This window comes from Hyaena hyaena, unplaced genomic scaffold (genome assembly GCF_003009895.1).
Source record: "Hyaena hyaena isolate Hyena2069 unplaced genomic scaffold, ASM300989v1 scaffold_18, whole genome shotgun sequence".
Lineage (NCBI taxonomy): Eukaryota > Metazoa > Chordata > Mammalia > Carnivora > Hyaenidae > Hyaena > Hyaena hyaena.
In genome coordinates this window covers 914,769-937,425 of record NW_024080649.1, presented here as the reverse complement: position 1 = coordinate 937,425, position 22,657 = coordinate 914,769, and the positions used below count along the sequence as shown (strand labels likewise).

General features: G+C 53.7%; 1 protein-coding gene across 3 annotated transcripts; it reads left to right on the top strand.

Moving 5' to 3' along the window:
• Nucleotides 1–1,380: 1,380 nt before the first annotated feature.
• CDH16 (cadherin 16) lies at nt 1,381–9,865 on the top strand. Of its 3 annotated transcripts, none has more exons than XM_039222345.1 (17): nt 1,381–1,425; nt 1,711–1,794; nt 2,186–2,341; nt 2,412–2,550; nt 2,904–3,062; nt 3,824–4,020; nt 4,660–4,782; nt 4,990–5,140; nt 5,357–5,584; nt 5,663–5,739; nt 5,814–6,002; nt 6,101–6,342; nt 6,913–7,040; nt 7,889–8,071; nt 8,220–8,327; nt 8,628–8,744; nt 9,522–9,865. In XM_039222345.1, the coding sequence occupies exons 1-17, from the start codon at nt 1,381–1,383 to the stop codon at nt 9,617–9,619; spliced, it is 2,424 nt and encodes an 807-aa protein (XP_039078276.1). In that variant the 3' UTR covers nt 9,620–9,865. The 3 variants fall into 3 exon arrangements, with proteins under 3 accessions (XP_039078276.1, XP_039078269.1, XP_039078277.1); XM_039222338.1 differs by having other exon boundaries at nt 6,913–7,046; nt 7,829–8,071; XM_039222346.1 differs by having other exon boundaries at nt 6,913–7,051; nt 7,945–8,071.
• Nucleotides 9,866–22,657: the final 12,792 nt, after the last annotated feature.

Below are 22,657 nucleotides of genomic sequence, written 5' to 3'. Positions count from 1 at the left end.
TGCATGGGAAAGAAGTGGTATTGAGTCTGAAACCACAGAAAAAGAAGTAATGTCCAAGCCTAGAGGTCCAAGAATACCTACTGGGCTGTGTAGGAATGGGAGAGGTGCCAGGCCAATGATCTCCCCACCTCCTGGGGCTGGCAGTCATGGATGCTGAGCAGCCCCTAGCTTTCCAAAGTCAATGAGTAACTTGGGGGGCTGGGCAGGGCCGGGCCTGCTGCTGTGGGCCAGTGGTGTTTTCCACTCCTGAGCAAGCCTGGCTGGACCGCCTACCTGCTCAAGTGTCCGCCCTGCCCTACCCCACCCATCCCGACCTGGCCAGTGCTCCCTGGAGAAAGAGCCTTCCCGCCTGGCAGCTGGACCAAGGGAGCCCGCCTTAGGCACCAGAGGGTGAGGGCCCTGGAGTGGCGGGGTGAGCAGGCCCGAGGCTGGGGTCGGTGGTAGGGGAAGGACAAACACTGCCCTGTCCGGCCCTTGCTCAGGGAAGAATTCCCAGGAGAGGTTGGAGTGGGTGTCCATGCTCTGCACACCCAGCTCCATGCTGAGTGCTGAAAAATGCCAAGATGAGGGCAGGACCTCTGCCCCGAGGGGACTCTGTGTCTGAAGGATGGCAGTGGGTAGAAAAATAGGCGTCAAGACCCTGAACCATGAATCCTCTGTTTCAGGAGGAATTGTCCTGTGGTCAAGTCCTCTGTGACCTTGGTCAGGCCTTGCTCTTCAGGCTTTGCCTACAACATGAGGTGACTGAAGGAAGTGACCCTCAGGGTCTTTCCAGCTTCAAACTTTTGTGATATTCAGGGTTGCTGGGCAATTAGCACTTTGGGATCTACATACAGGCTGAGGAGGCTATGTTGGAAAGGAGACGAAGGTCTGGAGGTGAAACTCCCATGGAGATCCTCGTGGGGCCAGGAACCAAGAGGCAGGATGGCTGTGCCTAGGGGCCTAGGTGGGCCTGGCTGAGGAGCTAGATGCTACCCTGCAGGCAGTGGGGAGCCACAGACCCCTCTAAGAGGAGGAAGAGGAGGCCAGTCTGTTGTGAGGTCCCACTGGCTATTTGTATGGAATGGGCTGAGGCACGGGACAAGGATGGGAGTGTGTGGGGAGCAATGTTTAAGTGGGTGGGATGGAGAGGGGCAGCTCTGGGAGTATAAAAGGAGAGGGGACAGGAGGAGACCTGGCTGACTGCCCCATAGTGACAGACAGCCAGAGGTCCAGCTGAAGAAGGAATAGTTGCACCTGTGGGGCTTGAGGAAGCCCTGGCTTGGGCTGAGCGGCGATGAGGGGTGGGATACTCTCTGGGAGGAGAGTAATGGGAGGGACCCCCTGCCCACTGATCCTGGCTGCACCCTCACTGCCATATCCCTCAGGCCCATCCTGACCATGGTCCCTGCCTGGCTGTGGCTGCTTTGCCTCTCCGTTGCCCAGGTGAGCTGGGCCCTGCTCGACTCCTTCAGATCCTGGCCCTGGGTGTTGGCACCCTTGTCCCCACTCCATCTGGACCAGTTGCACTGACCATGGAAGAGACTAGTTGTGGGAGGGGCGTTCAGAGGTGGCTATAGGCCTGTTGTGGGGTCAGGAAGTCAAAGGCCAAGAGGGTGGATGGGTTAAGGTATGGCCAGGCCCATGGAAGGGGAAGAAATTCCCCCTTCCTTGTCAGCCGCCTGTGGCAGGAAGATAAAGCCTGGAGACAAGGTGAGAATCCTCCCGCAGGTTCTCCCAGAGGCTCAACCTGCAGAACTGTATGTGGAAGTCCCAGAAAACTATGGCGGAAATTTCCCTTTGTACCTGATCAAGGTAAGCCTGAGATCTGGGTGGGTTGCCCTCCCCCTCCCTCCAGCATTTTTACCTTTCTTTTAGTCTTGTGTCTCTGAGAGTGTGCAGTATGGTGAGAGTGACTAACAAAATTTCAATTCCAGAAGAAAGAGTTTTAAGTTAAAAACTAAACAATTGGTGGTGAGGTTTCAAGCTTTAGAAAGGAGGGCAGGAAGTATTGGGGTATATCAGGTACAGGGGAAAGAGCTCTGGCTTTGAATCTCAGTCCTATGACTTAATGGCTGTGTGACCTCAGGCAAGTGCTAGTCCTCTCTGAGCCCCAGTTTCCCCACATAATAAAATGGGGTCATTGGGTGGAGGGGCATCCCCCAGGCCTGGCTCCCACTGCCTTTACCTCTGTTCTCCCCAACAGCTGCCACTACCCCCTGAGGAGACTGAGGGTAAGATTGTGCTGTCAGGAAGCCCAGGCATGACAGCTGAGGGCCCCTTTGCTGTGGATGCAGAGTCTGGCTTCTTGCTGGTGACCAGGGTCCTGGATCGAGAGGAGCAGGCAGAGTACCGGCTACAAGTATGGCTGGGCCTGATGTAGGGGAGAACAGTGAAGGCAGGGCAGGGCACTGACTATCCTTCCCTGCCAGGTCACCCTGGAGACTAAGGATGGACATGTCTTGTGGGGCCCACAGCCTGTGCTTGTGCATGTGAAGGATGAGAATGACCAGGTGCCCCACTTCTCTCAGTCCATCTACAGAGTTCAGCTGAGCCAGGGCACCAGGCCTGGTGAGTGCCCAGGGCAACGGGCTAACAACAAGGTCATGTGGGCAATGATGAGGGAACAGAGAGTTAAGAGATCACCAGACACCCAGCATAAGCACAGGGCAGCCAGGATCCAAGGCTCCCCACTCCTTGTATTTCTGTCCCATCTCTCTCCCTGCAGTCTACTGAGAACCCTCCGGTCCATCCACTCTTGGCCTGTTTGTTCACCTGCAAAGTGGGGTGAAAAGCTGTGACTCACCTCCAGAGTCCTGATATGATGATGGATATGGAAGGAAGTACCAGGCAGAGATGGGGGAGGCTTGGGAAACTCTCATCACTCCCTCCATCTCTCATGGTTTGCCCTCTCTACACACCAGGCATCCCCTTCCTTTTCCTTGAGGCTTCAGATGAGGATGAGCCAGGCACAGCCAACTCAGATCTCCGATTCTACATCTTGAACCAGGCCCCAGCCCGACCTTCCCCAGACATGTTCCAGCTGGAGCCTCGGCTGGGGGCTCTGGCCCTCAGTCCTGAGGGTGAGTCTGAACTGGGTGTGATGAAGAGAAAGGTCATGGAAAGCTGGGGAAGGCAGCATGTGAGCCATAACAGTAAGATGGGTTGGAGCTGGAGAGATAAAGAAAGAGTATTCTAGGTGGAGAAGAGCAAAGCACAAGGCTTGAATCTTGCATGGAGAGAAAAAATGGTGTGAATGGAGTACCTCAGCCCTATACTCTGGACACCTGAGCCTAAGGGACAAGGCTAGGAGAAACCTGAGGGGTTGTAGCCCAGGATGTTGCTGGGAGACCTTTGGACTAATTGTAAAGGAGACCTGAACCTGGGAATTCAGACCAGAGGCACACAATGGGGATGGAAAGAAAAGCTAACCATACATCTACCCAGCCAGTCACGCATTCACCCATCTACCTCCCAGCCACATAACTAGTCCATCTATTCAAACATCTATCCAGACTAACCCGTCCATACACCCAAATCCCCATCCGTTTACTTAGTCAACCATATATTCATTCAGCTGGTTATCTATTCACTACCCATCCACTCATGTGTCCCTACCCCCATCCTAGTCATCCAGCCCATCAACCATTCATTGTGTGGATAGATATGGAAATGGATTTGCAAACTTTCAAGTCCTGCTTGGGTGCTCACTATGTGTTAAAAGTCTTCCCCTTTGGCCAAGAAAGTATCCCAAACACCTGCCATATGCTTGGCTTTGTGTTTGGTACCTCGCTGAGGAGGATGTCCTGGACTCCTGCTCACCTGACCGTCCTGACCCTTCTAGGAAACACCAGCCTAGACCAGGATATGGAAGGGCACTATCAGCTATTGGTGCAGGTCAAGGACATGGGTGACCAGGCTTCGGGCTACCAGGCCACAGCCACCGTAGATGTCTCCATGGTAGAGAACACCTGGGTGCCCCTAGATGCTGTCCACCTGGCAGAGAATCTCAAAGTCCCATACCCACACCACATTGCCCAGGTGAGTAAACGCCTGTCGATGGCTGAAGTAGCCCCATGGATGGTACAACTGGGCCTGGGTCTCAAGATTTGGAGGATGGGTCTGAGGCCCAGCTTGGCCCCTGCTCCCCTCCTACCTATGTTCTTCCCTCTGTTGTCCCCATCAGTTCCTACCATGGCGTAGGGCATCCAAGGCCCCAGGACCAGGCCCAGGCCCATAGCCCCTCACCTGCTATCCTCTGACAAGTGCGGCTCTGGGCCCTGAACCGAGCTTGCCCAAAGTTCTTTAGGGAGAACAGCTGCCACCTCTCTGCTGCCATGGGGATTGTCACCCAGGCTTGGAATGTCTCATCCCTCCTCGAGGAATGCCCTGGGGTCAGGCCCAGCCTGAGAAGGCACAGAATAAACAATCTGGTCATTCAGGCACTTAGGGCAGGGTCTGGGCTTGGCCCAGGGTAAGACCAGCCTGGACTTGCTCCAGCAACAAGTGTCGCAAACAAAAAGACCCTACCTGGACTCCAGGGAGGATAGCAACTTACCTGAGGTCACACAGTAGCAGGGGCCCAGGCTCCCTACCCATGAACAGTTGAGGCATAAGAGCTGACATGGGCTGTTCTTGCCCTTCATCCCGGGGTGCCCTTATTCTATGTCCCTTTCCCAGGTACACTGGAGTGGGGGAGATGTACATTATCATCTGGAGAGCCAGCCCCCTGGGCCCTTTGATGTGGATGCAGAGGGGACACTCTATGTGACCAAGGAGCTAGACCGAGAAGCCCAGGCTGAGGTGAGGTGAGGGGGCAGTCAGAAGGGCAGGCTGAGGGGTGCCTGGCCACTGTCCAGTTGGCTCTGGGGGTGTCACATTCCACACAGGCACCAAGGCAATGGAAGAGCACCCAGAAGAGCTGGAGCTGGCCACCAGAGGGGACCCAGCCTGAGACCAGGCTGGAGCTGCCCTTAACTTTCATCTGAAGCCCCTCACTGTATACTTCAGTACCTGCTCCAGGTGCAGGCTCAGAATACCCGTGGTGAGGACTACACAGAACCTCTGGAGCTGCATGTGGTAGTGATGGATGAGAATGACAATGCACCTGTCTGCCCCCTTCGTGGTTCCCCAGTCAGCGTTCCTGAGCTCAGCCCTCCAGGTGGGCTGTGGGCCTTGTCAGGGGATGCAGGAGGGTTGAAGTACTTATGAACCATCCCATCTTGCTCTTCTCTGGGATGGGATCAGCCTCAGGTCCCTATATCAGTGTCCCTACCCTCCTACAAGTTCAGGTTCAGCCCAGCACAAGAGCAGAGTGGGCAAAGTGAGGCCTGCAGATTGGGCTGTGGTCCCACCCAGGTGGGTGCTGTCTTCATAGGCACTGAGGTGACTAGGCTGTTGGCAGAGGACCTGGATGCCCCCGGTTCACCAAATTCCCACATTGTGTATCGGCTGCTGAGCCCTGAGCCTGAGGAGGGAGCAGAGGGAAGAGCCTTCAAACTGGATTCCACCTCAGGCAGTGTGACAGTCGGGGATGCCCCCCTCCAAGCTGGCCAGAGCATCTTGCTTCAGGTGATGGCTGCTGACCTAGGAGGAGCAGAGGGTGGTAAGTGCCCTGATGGTGACTCAGGTTCTCTCCCTCTCTGTTATCCTGGTCTCTCCAACATGTCCTCTCCTCCCTCAGGCCTTAGCAGCACATGTGAGGTCACTGTCACAATCACCGACATCAATGACCATGCCCCCGAGTTCACCAATTCCCAGGTAAGCAGGAGCAGGGGAGGAGACTTTGGGAAGGCACTGATGAGGAGTTTACGGTGCCTCCATAATCTCTCCAGATTGAGCCTATAAACCTCCCCGAGGATGCAGAGCCTGGGACTCTGGTGGCCACACTCACAGCCACTGATGCTGACCTTGAGCCTGCCTTCCGCCTCATGGACTTTGCCATTGAGGTGGGAGATGTGGAGGGGACCTTTGGCCTGGATTGGGAGCCAGGCTCCAGTCACGTCCAACTTCGACTGCTCAAGGTAGGCTAGGGAGGGGGAAGGGGCACACATATACCCACATGAATGCACAAGTATGCTATGCCCTGTGCCAAATAGTGACCCAGCCACATTGGTTCTAGAACCTCAGCTATGAGGCAGCTTCAAGCCACGAGTTGGTGATAGTGGTTCGGAGCATGGCAGAGTTGGTAGGGCCGGGCCCAGGCCCTGGAGCCACAGCCACAGTGACGATTCTTGTGGAAAGGGTGGTGCCACCCCCCAAGTTGGACCAGGAGAGCTACGAGGCCAGTGTCCCAGTCAGCACCCCAGCTGGCTCCCTCCTGCTGACCATCCAACCCTCAGACCCCATGAGCAGTCCCCTCAGGTGAGCCAGAAGCCCAGCCCTTATGTGGGCTGGACCTCCCTGCTCCCAAGGGATGACCCCCAGGGCCTCAGAGGGGACTCACGTTATCTGTAGCCTGGAATATTCCTCAAACCATGGCTAATGCCAAGGTTATGATTCCTGAGAGTGGGTCAGAGCTGGATGAGCTGGACAGGGTATGGAGAGGAGTGTTAGGACTCCATGCAAGCTCAGAAGACACCTCCCCATGCTGTACTGAATTGGGCCCTCTCCCATGCCCCACCGAGACTTCAGCACAGATGAGGAGGATGTTCCCTGGCCCCATCCTGTCCCTTTGTGGGGTGGCCCAGGACTAGTGGAGTTGAGTCAGGCTCCCCAGGCTCTGATAGTAACCCCCACAGTATCCATGATTTAAGCCTTGTCCCTCAACAAGCCCCTGAAGCGGGGGAGGGAGACTAGGCACCCCTGGCACTGCTTCTGTGAGTCACATAGATGATATGGAATTTGAGCAGGTCACATGGCCCTGGGGGTCCCTGAGTAAGACCCCATATATGGTTCCAGTGCCTCCCTGCCCCCATCTTCTCTGGGCCTCAGGTTCTCCCTGGTCAATGACTCAGAGGGCTGGCTCTGTATCAAGGAGGTCTCTGGGGAGGTGCGCACCGCCCGGCCCCTGCAAGGCGCCCAGCCTGGGGACGTGTATACAGTGCTCGTGGAGGCCCAGTATGAAGGTACGGCCAGGCAGTGGTGGGGCCTCTGGGAGGGAGAGTGGGCCTCAGGCAGACAGATAGATGGGCAGGACCGAGCTTTCTTCCTGGGCTCCTTACTGGCATCCACTCTCTCTAGGCAGGAAAGAGGAGTGAGGGCCGGGGTCAGTGTAAGTCTCTGAGATGCCTGGCCTCTGTGTCCCCTCTCAGACCACCCCCCTCCCTCAGACACTTGCAGTCCTCCAACACTGCCCCTTAGTCCTAGAGGGCCTCTCAGGTGTTGGATTCAGATATAAGTTAGGAGCAGAGGCTGTGGGCCCAGGCAAGTGGAAGGAGTGCCAAGGGCTGTGTCTATGGCAGCAACCCAGGAGGTGAGCCTGAGTGGGACACTCAAGCCAGGTATGGAGAACTCTGAATGCCACTTTGAAAGGATGAAGAGCTGGCCCAGGGGTGGGTATATCAGGGCAGCAGGTCTCAGGTCAGGGCTGGACTGTCCTCTGGGGCATGACAGACCCAGCAGAGCTGAACTCCCCTGCAGTCAGGGCATCTCCACACGGTTGGGCCCTGACACTGGTGGCTTGGGGTTTGGGGGGCAGTGAGGGGAAGCCTGGCACCCAGAAAGGCATAGAAAGGCCTGGCCGCTGTTTGGATAGTGAAGGGGGCAGGGGCACTGCAAGGAAGAGATGGGCATGGGGATCCCAGGGATGGGGGGTGGGCAGGATGGGTAGAGTCGGGCAGGCGAGGCAGAGACTCAGCAGAGTGAGATCCGTGGGCCTGGGACTAGCTCAGCTCTGCCTCCTCTGCAGATGAGCCTACTCTGAGTGTCTCTGCAACACTTGTGATCCACTTTCTGAAGGCCCCTTCTGCCCGGGCCCCAACTCTGAACCCCGTGCCCACCCGACACCTCTGCACACCCCGCCAGGACCATGGTGTGGTTATCAGTGGACCCAGTGAGGACGTTGACATGGCTGGTGGACATGGTCCCTACAGCTTCACCCTTGGTCCCAATCCTACGGTGCAGCGGGATTGGCACCTCCAGGCTCTCAACGGTGTGTGGTGGGGAAGTGGGGGAGACTGTGGCCAAGGAAGGAAGTGGTATGGCACTTGGAAGTGAGATGCCCTTCCACCCTGAGCGTGGGGCTGGGCTTAGGGCCTATCCAGGCTAGTGACTCTGGTCACTGCTTATGGTCCCAACAGGTTCCCATGCCTACCTCACCCTGGCCCTGCATTGGGTAGAGCCACGGGAGCACGTAGTACCCATAGTTGTCAGCCAAGATGCCCGGATGTGGCAGCTCCTGATCCGAGGTAAGGCCAGGGCTCCATGTGCCTGCAGTTCCTGAGGGAACCATTTTGATTCAGAGAGAGGGGCTTGGTACACATGCATGCAGGTTCACCTGTGCATGTCTGCACATCTGTGGCCAGGCACACAGATACTTGTGCACATAAGCACACACATAGAGAAGCATGCATCCCCCCCCGCCTGCACATACATAAATACATATATGTGCACAAAAATGTATATTATCCAGCTGCACTGGGGCTGACAAGCAGCTGGAGAACCCTCCCCCACCGCCTTTACCTTCCTCCCCCATCCCTGTCCCCCAGTGATCGTGTGTCGCTGCAATGTGGAGGGGCAGTGCATGCGCAAGGTGGGCCGCATGAAGGGCATGCCCACGAAGCTGTCAGCAGTGGGCATCCTCGTGGGCACCTTGATGGCGATAGGTAATGGATGCTGGGCTCTTGAATGGGGGAGGGTAATGGATGGTCGGAGTCACAGCCTCTAGATGCACAGTGCCCTGTCCCATGATGCCCTCCAGGGCTAGAGAAGGAACCTCCCAACTCTCCTAGTCATTATGCTCCTGCTTCCTGCCATCATAGTCATCATCACCATCATCACTGATAACAGCATTTGCTATTACATTATTACACGTTGGCTGTGCAATATAGGGTTGTCACACTGCTTTCTCCCCAGAACCCTGTGAGGTAGATCCTGGCATCTCCCTATTTTCCAGTTGAGGTCACTGAGGCTCAGAAAGTGAAGAGACTTGTCAGAGGTTACACAGCCAGAATGTGGCAGAGCCCAGGTCTTTCCAGCCTAATCCGTTTAGTCCAAGCCTCCCTCTCTATCCCCTTGATTTTATCCCTATAGATTTTTTCCCTGGATGTTTTTTTTTTTTCCGGTCCATTCTAGCACAATGCGACCATGTGCCTATGTCTCAGAGGTCCATGGGAACAACTCACTGGCTCGCAGATGACTCCCACCCAAACTATTCACCAGAGAAGGGGACCCTGGAGGTGGGGGTGTTCTGGGGCAGCAGCAGGCCCAGCAGTCAGGCTTCTTCTGGCACCAGGACCATAGTCAAACCCAGTCCAGCCTTGGGTATGCTGTCTAGGAAACCTTGCTTCCTATTAAACCAGTACCAAAGTAGAGAGTTCCTGGTGGTGGACAAATCATGTGGCCCGTTCTGAGAGCTGATCCATCCCTCTCGGGCCCCTCAGGCATCTTCCTCATCCTCATCTTCACTCACTTGACCCTGGCAAGGAAGAAGGACCTAGATCAGCCAGTGGACAGCGTGCCCCTGAAGGCAGTGGTTTGAATGGTCTGGGCAGCCCCAGTTGGGAGCTTGGCCTCTCCATCTGAGTCCTCTGGGAGGGGCCCAGGACTGCTGATCAACAGGGGCTAGGACAGTGTAGAGAAGCCCCTTCACCGCCCTGGAGTGGAGGCAACATCACCACAGAAGTCTGTAGACCCTGACCACTGACTTTATGGGCTGCTCATGCAAGTGCTCCAAACGGTGGCACATCTGTCCAATAATAAAGCCTCAGAGAGCAGGGCATGTGCTCTAAGGGACTACTGTGCCTATATCTGAGTGTCATGTGCATGTGTGTACTACCCATGTCCACCTGACCCTTCGGTCCTTTCCCTTCTCCTCCTGCACAGAAAGGGTCTAGGGACTTGAGGGACAAGCCTGGGGTCCCCTTTGAGGAGGGACATGGGGACATCATATTGGTTCTTGATGAGAACTTGAGGTTAGAGTGAGGTGGGTCATTTCTTTTTTTAAATATTTATTTATTTATTTATTTATTTATTTATTTATTATTTATTTATTTATTTATGGGGGGAGTGCACACAATGGGGGAGGGGCAGAGAGAGAGAATCCCAAGCCGGCTCCACACTGTCAGCGCAGAGCCTGGTGAGGGACTTGAACCCACAAACCATGAGATCATGACCTGAGCTGAAATCAAGAGTTGACGCTTAACCGACTGAGCCACCCAGACGTCCCAAGGTGGGTTATTTCTATGGACATTTGGAGACCATGGCTGCAGACCCTGGATGGCTTAACTCTGACTAGGTGATGATTGAGGAGGGTGTCCTAGAGAGTGTATTCTGCATTTTCTGGGACATCATATTTGCTAGGGGAGGGCATTGGTGGGTCCATGTCCTGTGCTCGTGTGTGAGCATGCTCCTGTATCTGTGGGAGTCATCTACACATGGGTGGACAGAGGTCCCACAATCTCAAGAGGGGCCTAAATAGAGCTGAACAGAAGTCTTGAGAGCCTAATAGGGCTGGAACAAGAGAGGTGAGGTTGGAAATGGTTCCCTCTGCTCCAGTGTAGACCCCAGAGCACCTTTGGGTTTCATATACAGGCTGGCAAGTCCATGGGGGAGCTCTGCAGAAAGTCAGAGAAGGGACAGAACTGAGGTGGGACAGGAAGCCCCCTATGGCTCCCCCTGGAGCTCCCCCTGTCCTACATGAACCCTTTCCCTTTGCCCAAGATTATTAAGCCTTGGCCCTGGTGCCCTACTGAGCACGGACCACACCTCCAGGCCGACCTCTAATCCCGACCCTTGACGGACCCCAGACACATGCTGATCCCCTATACACCCATCCCAACAGTCTCTGGGGAGCTAGGGTGGGACTTGCTATCCCAGGCACCCTGAGCCGATGATGGTAAATCACGGGGAAGGGAGAAAAACAACCTCCGTGGGGCCCAGGCCCTATTTTTAGGAGATAATCTCTCCACTCCACATCCCAGATTCTGTGGGATGGGGGCCAAGCACAGCCAAGGGAGATGGGGTGGGCATCCTGGCCTGAAGAGCCTGAGAGGCTTACGGAAGATCCCCAACCCAGGGATGAACTCTGGGGCTGGTCCCAGCCATCCATGGCTCAGTGCCTGCATATGTGTGTGTGCGCAGGTGCACACGCGTGCGAAGGCACACACACAAACACACACACACACACACATGCCGAGAAGCTGTGCCAATGGCTCGGTCCAAGTAGAGCTTTCTGCCCCTCTCCCAGGATCCTCTACTAGGTCTATACCCACTTAGAAGTCTCCAAGTTACAAAGCCCTTCAAAGGTGGCATCTTATCTTCCCACCAGCTTGCAAGGACAGGATTATTGGCCCTATTTGCCAGCGGAGCAGCTTCTTCTTCTTCTTCTTTTTTTTTTTTTTATGTTTATTTATTTATTTTTGAGAGAGACAGAGTGTGAGCGGGAAAGGGCAGACAGAGGGAGACAAAGAATCCGAAGCAGGCTCCAGGCTCTTAGCTGTCAGCACAGAGCCCAACATGGGGCTCAAACTCATGAACTGTGAGATCATGACCTGAGCTGAAGTCAGATGCTTAACAGACTGAGCCACCCAGGTGCCCCATGTCAGTGGAGTTTCTTGAAGATCAGAGAGGTTCAGGGCTGCAGCTGAGAGTCTTGGAAGCAGAGCACAAGGTGGGACTGTCTAGCGGAGGTTCGAGTTACCTCTTCTGAAGTGTCCACAGCCTTCAGCTGCCTCTGCTTCCATGAAATCCCTGAGAAAGGCCTTAGAGATCATCCAGGCCAGCTCCTTTTTGTGACATTGGAAAAGTGGATCACAAAGAGATAGAGAAAACTTCTCAAGTTCATCCAGCCAGTGGGATGCAGCACCTGAGCTGGAACCCTGGAGTCACCCTGCTTTCGAGTCTTTGTTCTCGATGGACAGATAAGTAGATAGGTGGGCGGGCAGATGAATGACTGAGTGAACAGGTGAGCAGGTTGGCAGATTGTAGATGGGTAAGTGGGTGGATGGGTTGGTAAGTGGGTTGGTGGAGTACCAACAAGTGGATGACAGGACACCAAGGCAAATTAAGGCAACTGCCCCAGTTTGAGGGATTTTGTCTTTGTCTTCCAGGCCCAGGCCACCCTCTGATTGTGTCAGTTCTGGGGCTGACCACAATGTCTGTAACCCCTAGGGATACATGCTCCATTTCCCTAGAATCTGTGGTCATAAGCCTCTCCATTATATCTAGCCTATTCTCTAGAGGAAATCAAGGGTCAGACAGGGAGTGTGGCTTCTCCTGGGTCACAGAGCTGGCACTGGTCTGTGGGCTTGGCCATGGGTCAGTGAGTGTCAGTAGAGATTACACTAGGGAGGTGGGCCTCATTCTGCAGGCAGGGCCTAGCTGCTAAGGCAAGGTGAAGGAAAACCTGTGGCTCAGGATGGGTTGAGCATATGATCGAGGCTCTGTCTCATCTTTGCTGTGTGTTCCCAGGTGAGTCACTTCATCACTTCATCTTTCTGAGTCTTGGTTTACTTGTTAATAAGATGGGCCTCACTAAAATGGAGTTGTTGAGAGAACAACATGAGATAATCCTCAGAAAATGTGTTTAACACGGTGTTGGGCACACAATAGGGGTTCAGTATATGTGGCTTTCCCTGACCCACAGACTGGGGGTAGGGTGGGGGGGTATCTACCACAGATGCCTACAGCCGTGGACTCTCACATTTCCCAGGAGCTCCATGAAGTCTAGGGTTTAGGAAGGGAATATGAGGGGCGCCTGGGTGGCTTAGTCGGTTAAGCGTCCGATTTCAGCTCAGTTTATGATCTCATAGTTCGTGGATTCGACCCTGGCATAGGGCTCTGTGCTGACAGCTTGGAGCCTGCTTCAGATTGTGTGTCCCACTTGCTCTCTGCCCCTCCCCCCACTCATGCTCTGTCTCTGTCTCTCTCAAAAATAAAGTAAACATTTTTAAAAAATGAAAAAAAGTAAGGGAATATGAAGAAGAGCCCCAACTCTAGCCCTGACATGGCCCTGCTGGGTGACCTTGGGCAAGACAACCCCCTCCAGCCATTGGCTCCCTGCCAGGTCTAAAGCTCTCTCTGGGGGATATTGAGAGGTCTTACAGGGTTCAAACTGGTCTGCCCTGATGGGGAGCTCAGGCTCCCCCTCTCCCAGGCCCCTTCCAGAGGCACAGGGCCAGATCAAAGAGACCCAGCACTGAGGACTGGGAGGCGGGCTTGGAAAGAATGTAAACATGAAGATATTTTTAAACTTTTTCCAGCCCCAGAGATTAGGGCTCTTGAAGGGAGAGGCCCAGAGACCGGTCTGGCCCTCACTCACAAAGAAAGAGTGTGGGGACCTCAGAGACTCCCACCCTACCCACAACTACCTGTACCCACCCCAGGACTCTAGCTTGCACCTCTTGCACCTCAGGGCAGTTCTTCCTTTGAACTTTTACCTCCAGAGGGATAAATCATAAACATGTGGGATAGCATGTTTCTAATGAGAAGACCTAAGATGTGTGGGAGGACCCAAAGGGTTTATAGGGTTGTGGGGATGGCAGGGCTAGTGTTGGGGACCCCTTGGTGGCCCTGTCACTCCATCAGGCATGCACACATGCGTGGGTGTGGGTGTCTGTCTATGGGTGTGTAAGTTCATGTTAAAGTTCCGTCTGCATGGGGCCTGTGCCAGTATGTGAGTGTGCAAGGAACTCACCCCAACCCTTCCTTCCCTCCCCTTCCTTACCATCTCTGGCCCCTCTCCCCAAGACTACTTAGATCCGTTGGGGTCGGTGGTGGGGGCGGGGGGGTGAGGCTGACAAGAGGCTCCTGGGCCTAGGGGAAGAGAACAGGGGAAGATGAGGAGGGGAAAGAGGCTGGGAGCAAAAAGATGAGAAGGCTGGGGGAGGGGCCTGGGTCCAGGTCTGAGCTATACAGTGAGTCACACTGTGGGAGCTGTAGGGGCCACTAACATGATGGTGGTTGGGGGTGGAGGAGGGTTGATTATCCTCAGGTGTCACAGTGACTCAGGAACTTGGACACAAAGCTCCCCACATCTCGCCACTCTGGATGTCACGGTGACGCTCACCCTGGGTTCTATGACAACAGCCTCTTCTCTCTGAGTGATGCAGCCACCCTCGCACACTTATGGGACACACTGGAGCACACCCACAGAAGTGTCATAGGGAGACTCATAGAGGAGACTCAGTCACAACATGGCCCCCACCTTGTGATCATATCCCACGGACCCCCACAACTTTACCTCATCCACATCCCTACTCATTAGGAAGTCAAAGGGTCAGAGTCCATGGGGGTATTTGATGGCCAGTCTGTGGTTACCAGGACAACGAGGAGCTGTAGCCCCAGGAGAGGACTTGCTGGATGTTTCCTATGTTCCAGGGGGCTGCTATGCCACCTTGTCCTGCTTATGAACCCAGAGAGGGACAAGTTTCCAGCTCTAGGTCACACAGCTCCTCAGTGGAGGGCAGGGTTCAAGGCAGGCATCCACAAGGTGGTGTGCTGCCTTCCAGATCACATCCATTGAGGCAGCAGAGACAGAGGACACGGTCTTATGCTGTCTCATAAGATGTGGGACTTCAGGCCCAGGACAATGCAGGAGCTGGATGGGGCCAGAACTGATAGGGCTGGGGGCCTGGTACTTCCCTGAAGACGTTACTGTGTGGTCCCTGTGTGCATGCCCAGTCTCAGGGGCTGTTGCTATTCTTACCTACTTAATGGTGGCCACAGGGTCAGAGATAGTAGCTGGGTGGGAGGGAGTCATGAGCACCAGCTCCTTATCTGACACATTCTTTGGAAACTTGGCAGGGGCTGCCAGGCTCTGGGGGCCTCGGCAGGGGGGCACTGAGATGGTCACATGAACAGGGCTGGGGGGATGGGCTCACTTGGACAGGGCCCTGCACCAGCTGCCTCTCTTACAGCCAGGCAAGGTCCCATCAGAACTGGGACTTCCAGTGGGACTTCCTCCCATGTGATCCTCAACACCTACAGGTCATTCTCAGCTTCTTACTCAGTCCCAACTGTAAGACATGACCTCGAAGCTTCTGATGCCCCTGAAGACAATGTGTCGGTTTCCCTGGTGAGGCTACAGGTGGAGGCTGCCTCTGTGAGAAAAGTGTAGTACTGTGAGTGCTGTGTCCTGCCCACTTCTAGGCTGTGTGACCTTGTGCAGTCTGCTTCCCCTCTCTGATATTTGGTTTCCTCGTCCCTTTTCCGGGCTGTTGTAAGAATGACAAAGTCCAATAGTTGGGAATTTGGGCTGAGGGCTGCAAATGTGTGTGTGTGCACGTGTGAACACACGTACGCTCTGGTGGGCAGCCAGGATGGGGAGGGGGAGGCACATAGGTCCCCCACCTTGGAGAGACTCCCTCCTCATGGATTTTCCATTTGCATGTCGTCGACACCCTCTCCCCCCAAATAGGCCCTAAGAGCCGAGTGCGACAGAGCCCAGACTTAGGGGACTTTTTTTAGCTGCCCTTTGATTGTCAGCTCTCAAACGGCCACTATTTCAAGCCCCAACGCCTATAGGAGTAGGGCCAAGTGGTGGCCGAAGTCAGCTCTGTGGGCCTGGCTGACTCTTGGAAGGCATCCCCTTGGGGCCAGCCATGCCCTCTGACATCAGCACTGCGTATCGGGAGAGCACAGCATCCCCTGTGTATTGGGCTGAGGGCTTGTCTGTCTGCCTCCAGGAAGCTGCAGACCAGGCAAAAACTAACCTCATTTACAGAGCTCACCCCACAGGCCACTGGCTACCACTGCCAAGAGAGAAGCACATTGTGGGGATTAACTGAGATAATACAAGCAAAGCCCTTACTTAGCACAGGGGCCGGCACATCACTGGCCCTCAAAAAATGGGAATAGCTACTCTTATTTATTATTGTCATTACAGCTACAGTCATCCTTGTTTTTGTTGTTACAGTAGCATTTTTATCACGTTTCCTTCTGGTCTTTTTTTTTTTTTTTTAAGGCATTTATCTTATGTTGTTGAGTTCAGGTAACAATATGCTGCTCCCACACACACCTGGTTTCAGCAGAAAGGAGCCCCTCCGACTCTGCTGGGTCGCCTTCTCTGCATCCTGGACCCCTGAGATTGCACTTGACCTTTCTGAATGTCTGTGGTATAGCTTATGTCATCTCAAATACCATCAGTCCCTGCCCCGTAGGATTTCAGGGCCCCAGATTCTGAAAGTCAGGTTCTAAATGCTGGATCCCCATATGACTCCTGCACCTGGATTCTAGAACCCTCTGGATTAAACCTACAGAAATGGGCTTGTTTCCATAGTTAGATGTGAGGAAGAATTTTCTGGCTTTTTAGGTGCATAAGGTCTGGCAGTGGGTCATGAGGAGAAATGAAGATGCTCTTGACTTCCTGGTCATAGTGTGTGGTGGCGGGGGGAGGGGGGAATGTGGGCTGCCAAGAAGAGAGGAAGAAGGGCTGGGGTAGAAAGCCAGATTCTGGGAAGTGGTTGGGAAGGGAGACAGGGAGAGTGGCTGAGCCAGGCTTCCCCCTTCCCTTCTGGGGTCATTTCCCAGCAGGGCAGCAAGGTTAGCTAGGGTTGGGAGTCACATGTTCCACTCTTGCCCCCAGTGGTTACTGCACAAGGTGAGACTTCCTTGTTACCCGAAGTACAGAAATAGGTCCCAGGTGATGGCCAGAGCTCCATGCCCAGAATCACCAGGGTTATTCTGAGAGTGGCAGGCACAGAGCCAGGCCAGGCTTGGTCAAGTGGGACTGAGCTGGAAGTGACATCCTTGGCCTACAGGCTCGCCCTGCCCTTTCAGTAATCCTGAAACGGGGTGTGGGTACTGGAGCCGTACTCGGGCCGACCCTCAATAGGTGGGCTTCACTCATTCCTGACTCAGCTGTGTGACCTTGGGCAAGCCACTTGGCATCTCCAAGCCTCAGCTTCCTTCTTAGATGATGCGAATCTTGATCCCTGCCTCTCAGGGTAGTTAAGAGAACTCTGTGAAACTGACAGATGGTGATCAATAGATGTGTGACTCTCCATTTCAGCTGTCCCAGAGTGCAAGCCTCGGGGTCCAAAGAAGGCAAGAGCCTTGTCTGCATACCCCAGCTGCTAAAAGGCCTCTTACCCACCATTCTGAAGGAGTCAGAGGCAGGCACAATAGCACATTTCTGGAAGGGCTTGTGGGGATTTTCCAGGAAAAACTCCATCCAACTGGAGAATTCCATTCCCAGCCCTGCTGACCAGGGCTCAGGCTAAGGAGGGGACGGTCTGGCTCATTCCGGTTCTGTCCGGCTCCTGCTCCTCGCCTACAAAGCCTGGCTCAGGGTGCCTCAAATCATGTTCTTTTGCTGTTTGCTGTGCAGTGTGAGGGGCCTGAGGCTCCCGAGGTCCGGCTCGAGGTCCCAGCACAGGACAGTACTGGGTTCACAGTTGGTCCTCTCCTAACTCCTCAGCCCTTCCAGGCGCACTCGCCTTCCTTCATCCACATATCTGCATTTTCCCTGGAGCCAGCCCCTGCCCTCAGGGTCAGCCTCGATGAACTTGAACCAGCCAGCATGACTGACGCTGACTTAGGGAGAGATGGCACCTGACCCAGCTCTGGGCGTGGGAGCTGACAAAGGCAGCTGGAGTAGGAAAGGCTAGCTGGGCTGGGACAACTGCCTGGGCCAAAATCTCCGAGGACTGGGACATGCTGTGGCATACTGTGACATTTCTGTGCGGCTGGAGCACAGGTTTGAGGGAGTCTGTTGGGCACTGAGGTCAAGGGTGGTAGTTGAACTGGACTCAGTTATTTACTGAGCTGGAATCAGAACCGGTTGCTTTCCCAGCCCAGGCTTCTTCCTTCACATCTGCTCCTACCAGGGTTTTCCATGGGTTTGGCGGGGAGAACTGGGTGTGTGGGTAGGGAGTGAGGAGATGGGGAAGGGGTGTAGGGGTGGGGTGGGGGGGTGAGGGTGGTGGGGGAGTCCTCTCAGCAGAGGGGCCAGGCTGGCAAATAGGAATCTCAAAACAACAGGGTGTTGCATCTGGGCTCAGGGGGACCCAGCTCAGCTTGCCACAAGGTAGCCACCTTCTGGGATATTCCTACACCCACAAAATGCACTTTCTGCCCACAAAGGTCCCCAGGGAGTCATTAGAACACTCAGATCTGCACGAAGCAAAGCTCTTGGAAGGTCCCAGCAGGGACCTAGGTACCCTGAGATCCACTCTGTCATTTTATTTGAACTTTAGCCCAGCACCTGTGCCCTCTCCAGCTGCAGCCACCAGCTTCACCCCCACGGAGGGGAACATGGCTCCCCTCCACCCTGCAGGCTGGCACCAAGGTTTATGAGCCAGTGCAGAAGCCTCTGAGAACCACACGGGTGGAAAAAGTTACCCGGTTCTAAATCAGCCAGCCTCTTGGTGATCTCATCCCCTTCCCAATATAGTCATAGTCCCCTCCTCCACCACCAATCCCTGGCCCGTGGGCTAAGTCACGAGGGAGCTGGTGGAGGGGGCATGTGTGAGGGCTGGGGGAAAGGATTTTCACTTGGGGTCACTCATTATACTGTGTCATAATGTGATTTCCCACCTCACCCCCACTTACAGTATTTACATTTAGCAATTTCCTGCCTAATAGTAAAGATCCTCCACCAGCCTTTTTTGCACTGTCACTTTAAAGTCCACCAGATGGATGCCCCAGAATCCCTTTGTCCAGTATGATGAGGAAGGACATGTCAGCAGTGCTCAGTTTCTCTTTCTTACCAACACCAGTGCCATGGCCATTTTTGTTCAACCTCCCCCACCCCTTATGCAGTTGGCTGTCCCTCTCCCTCTCTTTCTCTCTCTCTGATAAATTCTGACAGGTGCTGGGCAGGAGAGCAGGTTTCACAGTGTGGGTGAATAGTTCTGGGCTCTCCCCCAAGACAGAGGTGCCAAGCCCAGGGCAGGGAGGGGGGGTCAGAGACCAGTTCAGGGCCATGGGGGCAGGAAAGCAAGGCAGTCTGTGATCTACTAGTCCCTCCTGCCTGCCTGAGGCAAGCAACCCCTTCCCTCCTCCCTCTCCCCCCACTTCTACCTGCTTTTGCCCTCCTAACCCCACAGGCCAGGTTGACCAGGGATATAAGTAAAGGCCATTCACAGAGGCTGTCTTGTGCTGCATGCACACAGCCCCACCCTAGGCAGAAGCAGAGGGTCCAGCCTCAGGATGGGACCGCTCACAGTCCATCCAATCCACATCTTGCCAAATGCTCCTCTAGCTTCTGCTAGAATGCTTCCACAGAACAACAGCTTACTCCTTCCTGCCAGGCTTTAAGGGAGTGGGTAAAGCATATTTTTGTTAGTTTGGTTTTGGTTTTGTTTTGTTTGTTCGGTTTGTTTTTTATCAGGTGAATAGGTATTCAACACAATTGCATGATTGCTTAGACAATCACATGACAGCTAAGAGGAAGTTTTGAAGTCAGATACCGAGGTTCGAAACTCAGCTCCACATTTACTAGTTTTGTGACCTTGAGCACATCGTTTTTCTTTCCCAGGCTCAGTTTCACCCTCTGTAAAATGGGTTCATAATACTTGCTTCAGGGTGCCTGAGTGGCTTAGTCAGTTAAGTGTCTGGCTTTAGCTTGGGTTGTGATCTCATGGGTCGTGAGTTTGAGCCCCATGTTGGGCTCTGTTCTGACAGCATGAAGCCTGGAGCCTGCTTCAAGTCTGTGTCTCTTTCTCTCAGCCCTTCCCCTGCTCATGCTCTGTCTCTCTCTATATCTCTCAAAAATGAATAAACATTAAAAAAATAAGTATTTTAATAGGGCTGTGAGATTTATTATGAGGGATTGGTTCATGTGGTTATGGAGGCTGAGAAGTCCAATGCTCTGCCCTCCACAAGCTGGAGGCCCAAGAAAGCCAGTGGTGTGGTTCCAGTCCAAAGCCGAAGGCCTAAGAACGACAGGAGCCAATGGTGTAAGTCCCAGTTGGAGTCCACATGCCCGAGAACTGGGAGCCCTAGATGTCCAAGGGCAGAAGATGGATGTCCCAGCTCAATGGACTGCACGTTTCTCTCCTTGTTTTTGCTCCATTCCAGCCCTGGGTGGACTATTTGATGTCCACCCACTCCTTTACTCAGTCTACTGATTTAATCTCTTCTGGAAACATTGTCACAGCACACCCAGAAATAATATTTTACCATTCAGGTAAAAAAAAACCTTAACCCAGTCAGGTTAGCACATAAAATTAACCCTCACAACCATCTTTCAGATTTACCAATTATCAAGAGTTTGTTGCACACTAATGTCAGTCTCTAGGGTCACAGTTGCTAAGTTCAGCCCAGATTCAAGAGGAGGAGAATTAAACCCCACAGCTTGATGGGAGGAGCAGCAAAGAATCTGTGGTCATCCTTAAAAGTGCAACAAGGAGCAAGAGGTGGAGGGTTCCAGGCTCCCTCCCAGGTGTCACCAGGGGGCAGCCTGACTCTTGGAAGATGTGACCTCAGGTTGTGGAGGAAAGACTTCTTTCTCTTCTCTCCTTTCTCCTTGTGTGACTGTGGTACCTGCACATCTGAGGAGGAGTCAGGGGAGGCTGGGGAGAAGATGCTGAGCTTTCTCCCAAGGGCAAGGGAGAGCCTTCCAAGGTTCCAGGTATGGAGCAGATGAGTGATACATAATATTTGAGCCAGATCACTCTGGCTGTCTTGTGCTGGGTGGAGTTGACTGGAGGGGACAGCTGCTGTTTGTGGGTGGGAGGGTAAAGGTGGTTAGAATCATGCTTGGGGCTGGGCAGGAGAAAGTAGACCCCAGAGCTGCTGGGGGCGGGGGGGGTGTGGCTGTGGGGACTGGCTGCAGGGAACAGGAAGAGGAGGTGGGAAGGGTTCAGAGGTGAGGGGCAGTCTACAGAGGAGAGCACCCACATTGGGAGAGACTGAAAAGGTAACAACCATTCCCTCACCACCTAAAGCCCACCACCTGTCATGGGACCCCGGCAGCCCTCTTCCCACAAAGCAGGGCTGAGTGATCAGAGGATGGGGTCCTTCTCCCGCCTCGCAGTCATTCCAGCCCCCAGCATGTCTGCGGTCTGATGAGGTTCCCTGAAAGGTGGCCCAGGCTGCAGTCCCTGGGAACCCCTCCTCTGGCAGGGCTGTGCCTCCGGACCTCCCCTCTGGAATACTCTTTCCACTCCAGCTGTGGCTGGTGCCAACATGGCCAGATGGTGACATCTAGAGGCAACTTCCTGTCTCACACGCATCACGGCAGAATCCTACAGCAAAGGGCCTGTGCTGGAGATGCCAGCCAAGCCCAGGGCTCCCCACTGGGGTTCCCGTCATCCTTAGGATTGAGTGACCAAGCCACAAGGCAGAGCTCAGAAAAGGCCCAGCCCCTTTATCCCTCCATGCCAAAGCCCAATTTGGAGACAGCAAAGCCCCTGGAACCCCAAATGAACCACCCGTGGATACTCTCCCATCCCACAAGCCAAGGACATGTTGGCTTGATGACATTCCCTATCCACCTACCTGCTGCACACCTTTGTTTCAGAAGGGTCATCCCAGGAGCGCAGCCAACCTCTTGTCACAGAGCCAACCCCTCATCTCCCTCGCAGGCCAGGCCCATCCTGTGTTCTGAGTCCCAAATGAGAATCCTTCTCCTTAGCGATACCTTTAAAATTACTCGTTCATTTCCATCTATCCACACCCACAGTTTTTCTGGTACCAGACGCTCCTGACCCCTCTCCTCACTTTTACACCACCACTCAGTTTTCCTACTACTCCTCTGACCTCTCTTTTGCTGGTTTCTCTTCATCTGTTCCTCCCTTAATCATCCATCCATCTGTCCATCCCCCCATCCTGCTTCACTCATTCTACAATCAGCAGGACAGGAACTACTTCAGGGCATTTAGTAGCATCAAGTAAAATAAAAACAAACATCTAGAGATGAAAGAAACAGCATAAGTTTATTTCTTCCCCCTGGAAAGAACGCAAAGAATTCAATTTTTAAAATTTAATTCTTTATTTCCCTTGTATTTTTTCCCTTATATTTTTATAGTGTTCCAAAATAATGGGATATTGGAACACATATGTTAAGTATATCTAGCTTGCTTTCAGCACCACCTACTTCTCTATCCCATCCCCACCCACCCTGGGCCAAAACTGTGCAATGAAAAGAGTTTTCATGCATTATGTTCTATTTCTCAAGGGGCCAGTATAGGGACAAGTGGATGGGCTGTGGACTTGGTTCAAATCCTGGCCCTACCACGATGTCAAGGGCAAGTTTTTCAGTCTCTGGGCTTGTTTTATGATGTTAAGAAGAGGGAAATACCTCTTCCTGTTGTCCTCATCAGACCTCAGACATCCCCTTTTCCACCTTTCCCTCCCCCAAATCTGCTCCTCTTCAAGTGTCAATAAATTAATAGTTGGATTGCACCTTAATAGTTGGATTGCAACTTAGTGGTATGGATTGCACCCATAGAGGCAGTCCTTAGGAGCTTTATCACAGCAGCAGGGAGAGACAGCTCAGGTGGTGGGGGTAGGATGGAGAGAGGTCTCCAACACTACGGGGGTAGCTACCTAGAGCTTTTCCCCAAAGCTAGCTCTGCATTTAACAAAAGCTGGGTTTACAGCTCAGTTAAATATGAAATCCCAGCAGGCCTTG

Bases quoted from the DNA above. Each gene is read 5' to 3' on its own strand.
- CDH16 (XM_039222338.1), top strand. From the start codon at position 1,381: ATGGTCCCTGCCTGGCTGTGGCTGCTTTGCCTCTCCGTTGCCCAG. The intron at 2,551-2,903 runs GTGAGTGCCCAG...TCTACACACCAG, and splicing joins GAGCCAGGGCACCAGGCCTG to GCATCCCCTTCCTTTTCCTT. The intron at 5,585-5,662 runs GTAAGTGCCCTG...CTCCTCCCTCAG, and splicing joins CCTAGGAGGAGCAGAGGGTG to GCCTTAGCAGCACATGTGAG.